Below are 16,782 nucleotides of genomic sequence, written 5' to 3' on the forward strand. Positions count from 1 at the left end.
ATTTCAGTATTGATCTTTGAGATTTGACCACTTTTAAAATATGACAGATTCTTAATATTAATTTCATTATAACATACAGCTTCCTTCATCATTTTACTCTGTTTATCATTCTGGACACATCTGACCATTTTTATTTTACTGCTTCCTATTGTCCTACTAAACATCTGAAAGCAGTGAAGTGGCACACACTAGAATCATTTTACACACTCATCTGCAGCCAAAGTGCAAATCGCTATTACTGAAAACACTGATTACGTTTGAGCAATAGTGTGTATTTATCTCATTTTCTGTATCTCATTTATCTCATTTTTTTCTCTTGACTTCTCGTATGAGATAAAGCTGATAAACAACAGAGACTTTTTTTCTTTGTCTTTTTTGCTCATCTTCTGCAAAGGTGCCAGTAATTGCAGAGGCCGCTGTGTACTGGAGGACCGAATGTAAAAGGGGCCGCTGAGGTCATTACCTCACATATGAGCTAAATAAAACGCACTGCTGCACTGCTGACCCCACCAACGCCCTCTTCGTTTTCAGTGCTCCCACTAACAGATACTTGGCAGCGGCTGGCATCGTACATGCAGCTGATTTCCCCTCGACGTGTGGGCAATTTTCTCATGAGAAAGGAATCAGAAAGTTTCCAGTCTGTAACAAAACTAAATGCAGTTTACGACGGATGAGCCCAGTACAAACCGTTCACTGGGGAAAGCTGTATGTTGCACACTACTGTGTACAGTAATGTCTTGTAAAGTTATCTGCCGCAAGATTTGACCACCAATAAGAAGGCTTTTTATTTTTTTGTTGAAAAGGCTGGCTGCTGTCTACTGTGTTGAAGGTTATATGCATTTATTCTAATGATATGGGGTAATTCACAAGCACAAACACACTGGTTGCCAAGATAAATGGTTTTAAATAATGTACTTGCCTGCTTTTGCACAGTACTGCATGTGTAACTAACACTAAACCTGTAAGTTCTACAAGCTTCTGACTGATTTTATGAGTTATAATAATAATAATAAGGTTACTGATTGCCTTAATTATTTTGAGTTTTACTAACTCATAGTCATATGCGAACATTTCAACACCCCTGGTCAAATTACATTTTGTTGATTTTCTAAGTAAAAATAAGTTAACACATCCTCTACACACTGAAACAGGGCATTTTCTAATTTCTGCAAGAAATTAGTGCACAATTAGTATTTATTTGCTGAATTTAGCATGTTGTAAAACAGTAAAATGTAACATATTAAATATGCCATAATTTTGCACAGGTCACATTTTTATTTTATTCAAAAAATGTCATTTGATCAGGGGTGCCCAAACTTTTGCATATGATAATATGTGGGTTTAGAGTGTGGCACCAAATCAAAATAATTTTATACATGTATCTTATTACTGTCCAAAAGACTCCAAACTATTTGACTATTAATGTTCAGTTGTAAGTCAATATATTGAGCTTTTTAAGGCATTTCTATTGAGCCATTGATCATCAAACATTCACATAGAAAAAAAAACATATACATGCTTTTGATAGCATCACAGCAACGATATGCAACAAATAGCTCTTATATTAAAACCCGATTGTCAACTCTGAGCTGCAGGCTGGTGTACACTACGTATGAAATGTACATAGTGTGAGATTAAGAGATATGAAGAACAGCCAAAACAGACAAACTCTTATCACTGCTTGGTGCAACAACAACAAAAAAAAGTTCAAAACATGCCCAGGTACATGTAGAACCTATTTAACATGTCACAAATCATGCAGGCCTCCTGCTGGCCCACATTCGGACACAATGACGAGGGCACTTCCCCCTCTGCTGCAGTGCGCGACAGCTATTGTGCTGGAAATATATGGTAGTGAGTGAACAGAGCTCAAACAAGGAGCACAATAAATCACCCAAACTCTACCGAGCCACATGGGAGCTCCCATACGGAAGTGACCGCGAGTGACTGTTTCCACTCACGGCGCTTTAGGTGTGGTGGGGATGTTTTTCGCCGCATGATGTCCGGCTCAGAGTTAATATTGAGCCCTCGGATTATGTAAACAGGGAGGGTGTGTGTGTGAGTGAGTGAAAAATAGAAGCAAACAGAGAGTGATAGATATGGAGAGAAATAGAAATGGCTTCACTCGTTGAACCGAAGACTTAATAATTAGTTGTTATCTTTTTAATTTTGTAACTACTATGGATTATCCTGTAATTAGGAAACCGATATGTAAATAATGTAGACGTTGGAAGTGAGGAATTGAATTGTGGGCTCACATATACCGAAAAAAATGACGCATTTGATTTATTTGAGTGCCCATCAGTCATTTAATTTCCAGCCAGAATGGCCATTGTGTACAAGCTGTTAATTTCAGCATCAGGAAAATCAGCATGTATTTTAAGAAATTATGCTGAAGCCTCAACAACTAAATTTAACATTCATTTTTTTCAGTATTTAGTGTGTCCGTTCTCCTTTATTTAAGCTTCTATTCTTTTCAAGACACTTGAGAAAAAAAAATGTGCAGGGATATTTTTCCACACCTCCAAAGTTTAATCATAGAAGTTGGTTGCATTTTCTGCTTCTCACCATCCAAGTAATCCCACATTCAATGACGTTCAGGTCTGGACGCTGCGGTGGTCAGTCCATTGTTCTGAAAACACCAGCTTCTTGACAGCTACACATCCTTTCAGAGTCATAGCGTTGAGTTGTCTTCTCACAGTGGAAGGATGGACAGAAACACCTGTGGATTTATAATTTGTAATTCCACATGCATTCAGTGATGCAGAGGTCTGGGCTCAGGGGTGGCCTGTCCACTGTTATTTCATCAGTAAAGTTTTTTTGACAGCTACATATCCTTGCAGACCCATAGTGTTGAGGGTAATGCTTTGGGTATTAACTAGGCAAGTATGAGATACAAACTCCAAAGCACTAGTCAAAATAATGGTAAGTTGTAAGGCAGAATAAATAAATTAGTTTCCATGTATTAACTGAATAACTAAGTGGTAAAAACACTATTTGGGGTAGTTATATGATGTAAAAACATTGTGCACAAACAGTACAGAGAGTCTTATTTCATATGTATCTATTACATAGAACCAAAACTGAATCTGGGCTTCAGAAAACTATTGTTGTAGTTTGTGTTGTCATTTTATTCATTTTTACTCAAAGTACTTTGAGGCATTTCTAAACTGACTTTCCTGCTTGAAAGTGTGACGATACTGTGAAATTAAGTGAGTATGTTTGTACATACTACCTTGTTATTGCAAAGATTTATGAGGTATTTTACTATGTCCTTTATCAGTTTAACCCCTTACATGGTCGGGGCCCAAAGTTTTATTACACACTTCTATAACCTAAGAATGACTCCACTAGTTTGCACTGAAGTCCCTGTAGTTACTGAACCCTTAGAGTGTACTAAGCCTGGGATTTTAAGGGGTTAATAGGTAGTAGTCATTACAGTGTAATTTAGTTAGACACTTCATTTTCCCCAAAATAATTACACAGCACTTTGGAGACTGTGCCCAACATTTTATCAGCCAATATCTAGAACCTGTTTGGCATTTCAGTTTTATTTACTTAAACTGTCTTGGAACTTACCAAAGTAATTATCTAGTACTTTGGAGTTTGTACCTCACACTTACCTGGTCGATACACTCTTAAACAAGATGGTTCTTCAAGGATTCATTAGTAATATAGAACCACGTGCACTCAAAGAACCATTTGCATGCTCAAACGGTTCTTTCCATGGTGTAATTGTTCTTCAGATTGATGGTGGATGTGTTGTATATGGTACTATACAGCACCAAAAAAGGGTTCTGCTATTGTTACGACGTCCAGCTTGCAGCAATAGAAGAACGCTTTTTGGTCTAATATAGAACCATTTTCAGAAATGTTCTACGCAACACCTTCTCCATCAAGCTGAAGGACCATTTCACCCTGCAAATAACCCTCTAAGCATGCAATACTGTTGATGTAATATTTTAAATGAAAGTGGTGAATATACACACCATCGGGATTTTAAGGGGTTAAACATAACCTTCACCTCGTGTTCCGAAATGGCTCAGACGTGGAGGTCCATTCACACCGAAATCTGCAACCAATCTGCCTCTTCCCTTGGCTTATTTGAACCTGAAGCGAGAAAAAAAAAAAACAGAGAAACAAGCTCAGGAGGCCGTCCTAATGACCTTAGCAAAAGCTTTCGACATGTGCTTTCAAAAGGGAGCCGGATATTCAAGGTCAGGCCGCAAATTTTAACTCCAAATCTGCTAAATCTGAGGACTACGATATAATCCTGCTGCTGAGGGCCAGGAACAGTCCTCACTGAGGTGATTTCCAACATGTGATCAGGAGAAAAAGGACCTTTCTCCAGCTAATAAACTTAAGGCTTACATCAGTAAGTCCAGACATTCAGAAACGTACGATCAAAGAGAAGAATGCTAAGTAGTGGAAAATTCACGGTGATGTGGTTCAATCAATGATGGAGGTGTTTGGTTGGAAAAGGATTAGTTTTTAATCAAATGTGAGGAGGAGAGTGAAACTCTATCTGTGAACGCTGCTCTGCATGGTTATTTCTCTTTTCTTCTTGCCTTCGGATGCGTCTGGCCGGTAGCTGGCCGACAGTAGCTGGGTGATATAGCTGCTCAAGGGATCAGGCAGGAGAGGAGAGGAGAGGAGAGGAGGGGGGGCCATGTGGTTTTACGTATCAAGAACAGCCTGTTTTTGTTACTGTGCCTTTAAAACTGATATACCGTTATGTTCAAAGGTTTAAATAATAACATTTTAATGCAAATTTGAATGCACGGTTACTTGACCAAAAATAGTAATTAGGCATGTGCAAAAGTTTGAACACCCAATGAGTCAGCACATTGTAACACCCTCTTTGGCAGATAACACAGCTTGCAAACACTTTTTGCAGCCAGCTAGGCGTCTTTTCATACTCATTTTAGGAACTTTCACCCACTCCTCCTCGCCGATCGCCTCTAGTTCTGTGATATGCATGAGCTATTTGCATGCATAGCATGTTTAAAATCTACTCACTGATTTTCAGTGATGTTAAATTTAAATCAGAGGACTGTAAGGGGCCTGTCCAAAAGTTTCAGCTTGCATTGGGGTATGTTTTGAATTGTTGTCTTGTTGTAGAAGCCAGCCTCTGTTTTTAGCTTCAGTTTCCTGACTGACTCATTGCTTCCAGAATTTGCTGATATTCTTCCATATATCTGTGCAATGCTGAACAGCTGGCCAGGCGTTCCTATCATCAAGTGCTGCTTCTGTTTTTCTAGAAAAAAGAACAATAAATCCCATACCTTTGGTGATTGTGGCCACAGAGCTCCATTCATCTATAGTTCTCAGTACTTGTTTCCAAAATGCCTTTGATTTATCTAGATGTTGTTTTGTGTACTTCAGATGTTGACCTTTGTGATGAGATTGCAAGTAAGGTTAACTTCTGAAGACTCTTCCATGCAGATCTTGTTTTGTTTTCTTGGACTGCTAGATCTTGCTCTAAAATGTCCATTGTTCTTATTTTTTTCAACAATCTTTATAACTTCAACATGAGTGGATGGGGCTAAAGTGAATAAGTGGGAGTGTTGGTTTTCACAATTCAAAATGGGCTGGTTTTGCAGCCTGTTTTCCCTACAAGAGCAATGTTTACATAGAACAACAGCCTTTTTTTCTATGATATGAACCCATTAAAAATATCTTCTCTTTCATGTTTCAATGTGTTAGGATACAAGTAAACACACCTGAATAAAACATTGATTGCAGAGCTTTTATGGAATCGGCCAAAGCAGATTAAAGCACATAAACTGGAACTCCACGTAGACACCTTGCACAGTTACAACGACAAGTGCAAGTGAACAACACTTTTTGGTGGCAGATGAAAGATACAAACACATACACACCAAGAATGGCGTGACCACAAAGTCATAGATGTGTCCAAGTGAGTGCATTTGCCTATAAATGGGTGCAAAATGTCCTTAGTTATGACATTTGAACATCATTTTCACATTTTCGGAATTCATAACTGGGCCATTGAGCATGGTGGTGTCAGGTATCCCTCAGGCCTTTCTTCCTTAATGAATAGCCTTGTAAGAAAAACAGTCAGCAGCAGACCTACGATTGGAGAAAAACAGGGAAAAGCTCAAGTTGAGTTAGCGGGATGGTAATATGAAGAAACATTATACGCGTTCCAGGTGGCCTTTTTGGGCACGGCAGCAAAGCGAGACTTGATTAAAATATTTTCGGACCATCAATCATTGAAATCAACAATATTTCTAGGTCTGACATCTCGCTGGACCGCTTTACCAAATACAACGGCGGCCCATGAGCCGGCACTTGTGGAGCACTCTGAAAAAAAATAAATTGCTGACCAAACCATTTACCTTCACCAGGAACAAGCAGTTTTTAACTAAATACACAGCCCTCAAAATGATGAATTAATCTGTGTGTTTTTTTTTGCAGTCGGGTACGCTAGCGCAGGCTAATCTGAGGGTATTACTCAAAATCTGAAACGGTAGCAAGGACCCAGTGGACTTGCATTGACTTCAGCTGCTTGGGTAGTGGAAGTGGACATCCGGCTAGTGAGGTTACTATGCCCAAGGCCTGGGCAATGTATTGTATGCAAATTGTAACATATCACAATTTATAGAAAGATTATATAATCTAACAAGGAAACTATGCTAGCCTTGGCTATATATATATGCTGTCTGGAGGTTACAAAATTAGCTGTTGACAGTGGTCAAATTTTCTAATATTCTAAAATTTATGCCACTTATTAGAGCAGGATTTTGCATCAGTATTTGGCTATTTATTTTAAATGGCAGGACGCTGGTTATAAATCCTGAAGTGACAACAGAGGATAAATAGTGTGCACTTTAACAGATAACAACAGATATCTAAGCTTGCAAACACTTTTTGTAGCCAGCTTGGAGTCTTTCTTTTCTTGTTTAAGGTTTTTTTTACTCATTCTTCCTTGCTTCTAGTTCTGCAATATTTTTGGGCTGTGTTGCATGCATGGTGTGTTTAAGATCTACTTAAAGATTTTCAATGATGATCAAGTCAGGGTGCTGTGAAGGCCAGTCCAAAAGCTTTATCTTGCATTTCTTAAGTAGTTCTTGTTTCTGTTTCCTTGGTCTGAAGCACATTTCCAAGCCTATTTGAAATTACATAACAACTTAGCTTGGTTTGAGCTGCACTGTGTGATGTTTTAGGCTAAGGTTGCATGTTTAACAGTATTTTTAGCATGACCACAATATAGATTTCCACTATAAATACATTGTTAAGGGCTGCAATGAACAAATGGATCATAATGCCTCACATGCGCAGCGCCAGAGTCAGGCAGTTAGATGGGACTGTAGCATTAGAAGTCCAGTAAGTGCTTTCCTGAGCTGAAATGTACTCTTTTGCAGAGAGAGCAAATGACAACCATTAAACTATTCATACAGCAAATTGCAAAATCCACTAAATCACTGCTCAAAAAGTAATTTATCTACTAGCCTGTAAAAATGCCTGATAATAATTATATCACATACGTATATCTCTATAATTATATTATATATGTATATCTCAATACCAGTGTGTAAAATGTGTGAAACAGTAATGGCTACTGTTTCAACAAGCCTATATCACCATAAAGGGGGTGGGAGGTTAATGAAATATATGAGACAATGACATATTGGCAATTTCAAAAATCTTATTAAAAAGACATGGTGTGCATTTTTATATCTGCATATATATTTGCCTTTATATCTATGTGCATTTTATGTTGTCAATAGTTAGTGTTACCATTTGGCTTACCAGTTGCCACCTGACTATTCAGACTAATTTCAAATTAAACATGCATCTACTTAGACACCCATAGAAACTTTTATCCTTGAACTTGAGTTTATATTTAGATTTTTTTCAAATAGACAAACATTAGCAGAATAATAGCACATTTCCATGGATTTCCTGAGGTCACACCACCTGACATGGCAAGCTAAACCATCCATGAAGGTCACTTGGGCTCTTCTTTATGATGCAATACCCTGGCCTCTTTTTTTGTAAAAGCATGTAAAACTAAAAGGCCTTTCTTTTTGATTGTGCTGAGTTTCAGACATAAAATCATGCCAAACTATTTTATTTAGAATTTATATAACTATATTACCTTTTTTGATAGCTTAAGTAATTAACACACATGGTTGGATGGTTACACCATTTAACATTTTTAGACTTTTTGAGGCAAAATAAACGTAAATGAATTTAATATGGATGCACTGATAATGGTTTTCCATAAAAGAGGTATTTTTGAATAATTTAATTTATGCCATTTATTTATTCAATTATTTTTTTGTGGGGGGAAATAATGGACTTGGACACAAAAATGCACACCATATCAGTGACCCCTTATACATATTTGTTGGATTATATATGTGGATACATTTGTGCACAAAAAATGTGCTTGCAGTTCTGTTCTGATGTAAGTAGTAAATGTGTAATGCATGTGATTGCACTTTACACAACAGTGAGTGGTGCGTTTGTCATTTTTGCTATTTGCTTAAAGGAGAGGTTAGATTTCTGTTTACACATCCCACAAAAATAAGTTGTTACTTTTTTTTTCCATCCAGTCAAAGGCACACTAATTTAATCATAACTTATTGCTTCATATTGTCACCGTGATATCCAACAGCTTCGACAAACATCACATTTTATGTTCATATCACACAGCTCTAATTTTAGGCATGTAGTTTGCACAATGCTTATTAGTGTACATAAGCTTCCAACTACTGTGTTAGCTTATGAACAAGGCTGAGTTTGTGCCTTTGCAGATCATTGCCAAGTCACAGAAAGCTCATTCCGAATGCATTTCAACATGATAAAGTCCTCAGAGCTTTGTGGAAAATGGCCCAGGGGGGAAAAAGACATTATTATAGCTAAAACAATACTGAGGACTAGCACTGTGGTTGCTAACACACATTAATAGTGTACGCTTTAGCAGTGTGTTACTGTGCCCATTAGCGCAGTACTGACAGTGCTGCACAATATGTTGTTTGGCCAAAATAAAACAATGTAACCACTGCACTGTATTTGCGCCCCTATAGTGGTGCCATCATAATCTTTAGAGCAGAGCTGCCCAAAGTGTGTCCCGTGGGGGCGTTTAATTCGGCCTGCAGCTCCCTCCTACCTCCTGATTAGACATGTTTTTGTACTAATATATAATATATAAATTCTAATTGTAAATAAATAAATTCTTTGTATTTCAAGCATTCCAGTAACAAACTATGGTGCAAAGTCATAAAGTACATTTTTGAACCCCCCTCCCCTCCCCCCCCATATTAAAGGCAAGCTTTAGAACAGCGTGTTCCTTTAAATGTTATGGCAAGGTTGGCCTTTGCAATACTGATAAGACAGAAGGCTGCTATAAACAAACAAGCCTTTAATGAATCACAAACATTTTTATTGTGTGCCGTGAGCATCCTGAATAACCTGTTCCGGATGAGTCTCGCTGTCGTTGTCTTGATAAATCAGTAGATTAGCTTTACCCCATAACAGTACACTAAATACTTTATTTTTCATCTCTAACGTCATTAGCCTTGTTATTAAGATATTCCAAGGTGTATGGAAATCAAAATAGGTGACAATGTAATGTGGTCTTCTGTCCATATCGTGTAGCCCTACTGCAAGGTGTAGGGTTTCAAGATTGCCTCTGCGTGCAAGTGTACTGCATTCATCTGAACTGATAGGTACAAAAAAAACAACAAAAAAAAACAAAAAAAACACGAGGCTTTAAATTACGCCACTGGCGATCTGATTGGGGCTCCTATGCTCCTGAGGGTTGAGCCATGGGCCGGGCCCTCTCTGAGCATTTCTCATTTTGTCCCCCCCCCGCTTTTCCCCTCGGATCGGTCATAAACACTGGGCATTGTTTACACGTTCCTGTGGAGACATGTACAGTAGCCGAGATAGGATCGGAATCTCGGGCCTTCGGAGCGACGGGGAAGAAATGAAGGAGAGCGGAGGTGGAGGGGGTATGGCAAGATGGAGAAAAAGATGAGCGATGAAACATCATGAGAAAAGGATGAGGGATTGGACGTTTTCTGTGGGCGAGGGTGCTGACGGCTCACACAGCCGGGTTTGCGGCTGCAGATTGACGGGGCGTTTTACAGGGTTCGAGGAATACTTTGATGAAAACGTACACAATGAACACCAAATGTAGTGATCAGCCAAGACATGTTTGGTGTCTAAAGCTAACAAGTAGTGAAAGCTTTCAACCCCACAATAGGTGTAATGCAAACTGCCTTAAGTAGCATCAAACACTTGCCTCAAACCTCCTCAAGCCATGTTGAGTTGATAGGTAAACTCAAATAGACTTGTTTACGTGGCTTCCTGCACAGTGAACTGGTACAAACATACAGCACATACAGAGTTCTTAGGTTTACAACATCATTTTGTCCATAGTTATATATAACATTATGTCACAAAGTGTCAGATTACTTAACGGCTCTTGGTTTGAGGCAAGTCTATAATGATTAGGCGTGCAGTTTTGGTGGTGCTAATTGGTGAGGTAGAAGCTTACACTACTTGTTAGCTACCTACATTAGCCTTGTAGCTACATCTACAAACTAAACAAGTGAACTTCACTCAGCAAGCTTGTCTTTGCTGATAAACTAAACCCTGACGAATTCAGTTTACTCAAACGTTTAGAGGTAATTAGCTGCCTCAAATAATTTTTTAAGTTTTGAAACTTTTCATTAGTTTCAAATACACTCGCACTTTTAAGTTTAGCAAAGTGTAAGCATGCATGACACAAACTATACTGCTGCAGAAACTTAAGCTGAGCTAAAGTAACTACTACATTACTGACTTTGTTATTTTTCACATCACTGGTAATAATTATATTGATCACAAAGTTACATACTCTTATGCCAAACTACTGACTTAGCAGCGATTAAAGTTGTCGTGTTACAACCAGACTGACCACTCACTAACTAAAACATGCAGAGTGCATCCAAACTTATATTTATCCTACATTCTCAGAAATAAAGGTATGAAACTGTCACTGGGGCGATAAACCTCTTGTCACTGGGGTGGGACCCTCAGGGGTGCATCTCAGTACCTTTAGTCAGGGAACATAACTGTACCATAATCCATTGAAATTATATTTTCTAAGCTGTACTGACTCCACACACCCCGTCTCGTCTCCAGACTTTTTATTTTATTGTTCTGTTTTAAAACATTCGGTTATGAAAAGGTACAAATGCATACTTTTCACCTGGAAAAACCTATTTAAGGTTCACAATTGGACGTTTAAACCATTGTTGTCCCTTTAAAGGCACATTTACATTTTTTGTACCTTGATCAACAAAAAACGTACCTGCACCGAACCTTTATTTCTAACAGTGTATATGTAACATGTGGACGTGTTGTTTGCTTGAAAACAACTTCTGAAGGAAAAAAAAGAGCTAATAAACAGAAATCAACTACCTCGCTAGGAATTCTGTGCTACTCAGAGCTTATCATTCTCACAAAAATAAATTCACTTGAGTTTTCAATCAGACAAACTTGTTCTGCAAACATAATGTTATTTTTCCAGTACCAATAACATCAGAGCTTTCAGTAGGGTAAAGGACAAATATTGTAAAATTGATTTTTGGACCTATATTTATGTCATCAGCTTCCACTGGAGAAGCAAACACAAGATTCAAGTGTTTGCAAAGAGCACAGCTATTTCTGAACCACAAAATGAAATAATTTTCATTTAGAAATACCAATGAAAGCAATCTCTCACACACTGTGACAGCTACAAATGCGATGGCAGTAATAATAAAACAACGTCTAACGCATTGACGGATTTGCCATTGGCCGCGGAGGCTCTTTGAAAAGTGCCACGTGTGCTTTTCGGCTTGTTCTGCCACATCCAAGTCATCTCTCACTACACGGCCTTGCCAAGTTCAACACGCCAGCCAACCTCTTGATGAGAAAATTGGCCTTAAACGTATGGATGCTTAAGCTATGAGACCATGGGTTTTAGATATTTTGACATGAGAGAGAGAGAGAGAGAGAGAGAGAGAGAGAGAAAGAGAGAGAGAGAGAATTTCTCTCTTTGGCAATACTGCATCATGCAGTCATATCAGCTTAGGCCGAGTGGGTTTAACTGAGTGAAGAATTTAGCTCTCTTTGACAACACTGTGCCCCAACTAAACCAGGGGTCGGCATCAAGCTGCATGTGGCTCTTTTACTGCTCTGTTGCGGCTCCACAGCAGAATTAGATCTTTAGGTAAAAATAAAATGATCCACCTTTACAGTAAAATAGTTCTGCTGATCGTTCAACACAGTTTAACAATAAATGGTCTTAAATGCTGAAGAGACAAATTGACTTATTTGCATTTATAATCACTCCAGCTGGTTTTCTGAAACGTTTAATCTGCAACGAAAGACTGTTAAACACTAAAAAGTCGCAAAGCTGAAGTCAGCTTTGTTTGCCAGCTTCTTGTTTGAATTTTCCCTTTCCACCTTAAACGGTGCAGCAGTTACGTTCTGGCGCCTCAGACAGTATTTAAGGTGGAACGGGTAAATTCGAACAAGAAGCTGGCGAATGAGAAACTTGTAAAAACTTGACTTCAGCCTTGTAAAATGCCGAACATTGAGAGAACATTGTTCTACTTTTAGAAAAAGTTTCCTGCCGGAGATGCGAGGAAAGTGACTATATCTGAGCTAAAGCTTAAAGCAGAGCAAAGTAAGTCTGCGTTTTCATTTAGATTGTATTTTTCTAGTCTATACTAGTACATTAGCACATACTGAGACATATTTACAGCAAAGATGGTGAAATATTACTTCAATGAAATGGACATAAAATATCGTGGCTCCCAAGGTGATTGATTTTGGTTGAAAGGACAAAATGGCTCTTCTTCACATTTGGGTTGCTGACCCCTAAACTAATCCATAAAGTTCTGAAAACTCAATCTTCAACACCGTATATTTTGTACAATCAGATTCAGGCTAACCACTGTTTTCTCCTCACAGTTTATAGTTGCATTATTACTGTTGTACATAACGACACATCAGTCACACACTGACACACTGAACTAATGCACTTGCACTGTTTCTTACCATACAAAATGAGCTCATATTAGGGACGCACCAATACAGGAAGTGAGGGCTGATATCGATATCTTTCATGTACATATCTGCCACTGATGATGCATGAACATTCATAACAGGGCTGATAAAAAAGCCGCAACTGGTTTGACAGATGGATTGATTTGGCCCACTGGAAAGTTACCAGAACCCCAAAACATCACCTAAAAATACAAACCTTTTATGCGATATATAACTTGTTAAGTTCTATTACATTTACTATTCCTAATTTTTTTATTTAAAATTGTATTTTGAAGTATTTTATAATAATAATTATGTTAATTTATATAGCCCCTTTCATACATTAAAAATGCAGCTCAAAGTGCTTCACAAAACAAAGTAAAAACAACAGAGGATGAAGAAAAAAATCTAATCAAAAATAAAACAAAATATAATAAATAATAGATAGCAGAAAAGGGATATATTAATAATTACAACTAAAAAGCACACGATAAAAGTATACAAAAAAGAAACAAGAAAATAAAAATGCAACTAACAAGAAAATAAAAGTAACAGTAATTTTCCAGTAAACAAAAAGGAAACAATAAAAAAGCTAGTTCAACGCTAAAGAAATAGAGTACAGAAATAAGTTTTTAACTGTTTTTCAACAACATTGACAGAAGGAGCCTGTCAGATGTTTATTAGTAACGTGTTCCAGATCTTTGGTGCATAAAAACAAAACACTGCCTCTTTTTAAGTTTCACATGTGGAATATGGAGCAGGCAGCACTAGATGATCTTAAAGCTCGATTTAGAACATCTATCAGGCACTCAGGAATGTATGAAAGTGCTAAACCATTAAGAGATTCAAAAAGTAGAAGTAAAATTTTATAGTCGATTCTAAAAGAAACAGAACTTTTTGTAACAAATGTTGTGAGTTATACACAATTTTTAAAAAAGTGACTTGAAACCCATCTTCCTGCCTTTGTATATTGTTTATAATTTTTGGCTCAAAGAAATTAGAACTAGAAATTAGAACTACATACACCCACAAATACGTCATGGAAATCTGTCCGATGTTGATTCTGATATTATCATGCATCCCTGACTCATATTGCTGACGTAATTAGATTCAATTAGAAACATTTATAGCTCATTTCAAATTGTATTTGGTATCATGTTGCAAATTATTTACACTGTGAATCTTCTTTTTTGGGGATATTTCAAGATAAGAGTAACGGATGATTTAACAAAGCAGCACTAACACACGGCCTTGTGCGCTTCCTTGAAACTTTCTTGGAAAGTCCAAAAATGAGGAAAGCACTGAAAATACTTCCAAGACAAAGATATGCATTTGCAGTGATCAAATAACTGTAGGAGGTTTTGGCCGCGCTTCTAACAGAATGTCTTTCTTTTTCTCTTCTTCTCCAGTTCCACCTTACAGGAGCAGGACGACTGAGAATGCGCAGCTTGGCCGAGCGACAGTCAAAGAGAAGGGGGAAACGAGGAAGAGCGAGAGAGCACGACTAATTGCGCCCGAGAATGGCTAAACTTCCTGACCAGCAGTTCAAGGATCATCACAATATATACAGAGTCGCAACGGGAGGCTCAGCAAATGACTGTGATGAAACCGACAAGACAAACAAGATGAGCCAAATGGAAAATGCTGTGGCACGCACAGAGCGGACTGATAAACACATGAGACCGAACGGAGGGGCAGCACGGAACGGATCGGTCCACTTCAGACCATTTTGGCACGGTCAGAGTTTGACGGACAAGGACGTAGAGGCCCGGTCTGATCTCCAGTCCCAAAGAGACCCCGAGTTTCAAGGAGATTCCTCAAAGGCCGACCCCGACGGCACTCTGCGTTAACCAGACTGTGTATATCTGGATGTTTTCTTTCACGAGCTCGGACTTTAAAGAACATCTGCTGCGCACACCTGCAAAACAGACTTCTTCTAAGCACAATGGATGTAGCCTCTGGTTTTGAATCTGAGAAAAGTGGCAGTCGAAACCAAATTTTTTACTTATGTTAAATTATTTTCTATTTATTTTTTAATTCCGCCCCACTTTTTATCTGTGAATGTGCAAAGAAAAACAAGAAATGCTTACGAGAACAATACAGGTATCCAAGTCGTACAGGTTCAACCTCTGTCCGGTGGTGTGTATATTATGGTAGCTGATGTGTTTCCTTTACTACGTCCATTATGAACTGCAAAGCCTATCGTTTGTCTTCTGTGCTCAAGACTCCAACCACGTTACACTACCATATCCAGAGCTGGCCGTATTTTATTCAACCTGAGACTTAAAAAAACAACACCTCATTCTTCTGTTCCATTTCTTTATCTTCAATGCTGCTAACTTTTATTATTTTTTTTATTTTTATTATTATTATTACTTCTATGGAGGCAAGAAAGATTGATGAGCACTAATCTTCTGCAACACTTCCAGTGTATAGGGCACAACGCACAATGTTGTTCTGTATTACGCTTTCTTTTGTTCCTCTTTGAATAAAGTTCACAGGGTAGAATGTATTGTGAGAATAATGGGTCAAGAAGAAAAGCAAGTGAACGCAGTGACCTTTCCACATGTAACCAATGTGTGTTTCATTATCAGGTGCAATTGCAGAGGCTTTTCGCTGTTTGGCGAAGAGAGGAGAAAAATGGGCAAAATTGCTAAATAATAAGAATAATAATAGTAAATAACGGCGGAAACGTTTTCTGTGGACATCTCAGGATATTTGTTTTGCCCTCTGATACCAGATAATGAATGAATGATTGCTCTTTTTCCAGAGTAATCAAAGACGTCCCTACTGCTTTTTTTGAGCTATGTACATAATTCCTTGTTCAATGTGATTTTCTTGTAATATAAGTGGAGCAGAAAAAAAATAACTGAATGCTCAGAAACAATAAATGTTTTACACAGCTGCAGGATTATTTTTAAAAAGATGATGTCGAAATTGAAGTTATTGGAAATAACTGGTGTGCGTGTGCAATTCTTACCCAAATGTAGTCAATCAGCAAAAACATGACTGGTGTCTTAAATTTGCTTCTTTAGTTTTTCCTCGATGAGGCTAGTGTAGCTAACAAGTAATGGCCCCTTACAGCCAGCAATTAGCATTGTGTATCTCAAATAGACTTGTTTAATTTATGACACACTGTTACCTACAAAAATGGACAAAAGTATACTGCACAAATAAAAACAGTAGTAGAATGAATACATATTAAGGAATTTTTAGCTACGCTAATTGATGCTAGTTCCAGAGTAAAACTGATGAAGCACACTTTGGACACCAACCGTGTCTTGTCTGATTGATTACATCTTAAAAAGATCTTGGTGTACATCTTGGCACCTCTAGAAGCACATTTAACGCAGTGGACCAATCTCAGACCAATTACACTCAGAGGGAGGTCTCAGAACAAATGACACAGTGATAAGGAACCAATCACAGGCAGGGGGAGGTCTCAGAACAAATGACGTAGCAATGATTAGGACCAATTACAGGCAGGGGGAGGTCTCAGAACAAATGACATAGCAGTGATAAGGACCAATCACAGTCAGGGGGAGGTCTCAGAACAAATGACTTAGTGAAGAGGACCAATCACAGTCTGGGGACGTCTCAGAACAAATGGCACTGTGATAAGGACCAATCACAGTCTGGGGAGGTCTCAGAACAGATGGCACTGTGTTAAGGACCAATCATAGTCAGGGGGAGGTCTCAGAATAAATGACAGAGCGATGAGGACCA

The 16,782-nt window shown here is 38.2% G+C and overlaps 1 protein-coding gene across 1 annotated transcript in view; it reads left to right on the forward strand.

Annotated features, from left to right (window-relative positions):
• The window catches only part of adrb3a (adrenoceptor beta 3a), a 40,876-nt gene extending 25,347 nt beyond the window's left edge, over positions 1-15,529 (forward strand). The window contains exon 2 of the mRNA XM_036578555.1: positions 14,466-15,529. Coding sequence (XP_036434448.1) covers positions 14,466-14,493 — 28 coding nt within the window. The 3' untranslated portion in view covers positions 14,494-15,529. The remainder of the gene's footprint in view (positions 1-14,465) is intronic.
• Positions 15,530-16,782: the final 1,253 nt, after the last annotated feature.

This window comes from Colossoma macropomum, unplaced genomic scaffold (assembly GCF_904425465.1).
Source record: "Colossoma macropomum unplaced genomic scaffold, Colossoma_macropomum, whole genome shotgun sequence".
Taxonomy (NCBI): domain Eukaryota; kingdom Metazoa; phylum Chordata; class Actinopteri; order Characiformes; family Serrasalmidae; genus Colossoma; species Colossoma macropomum.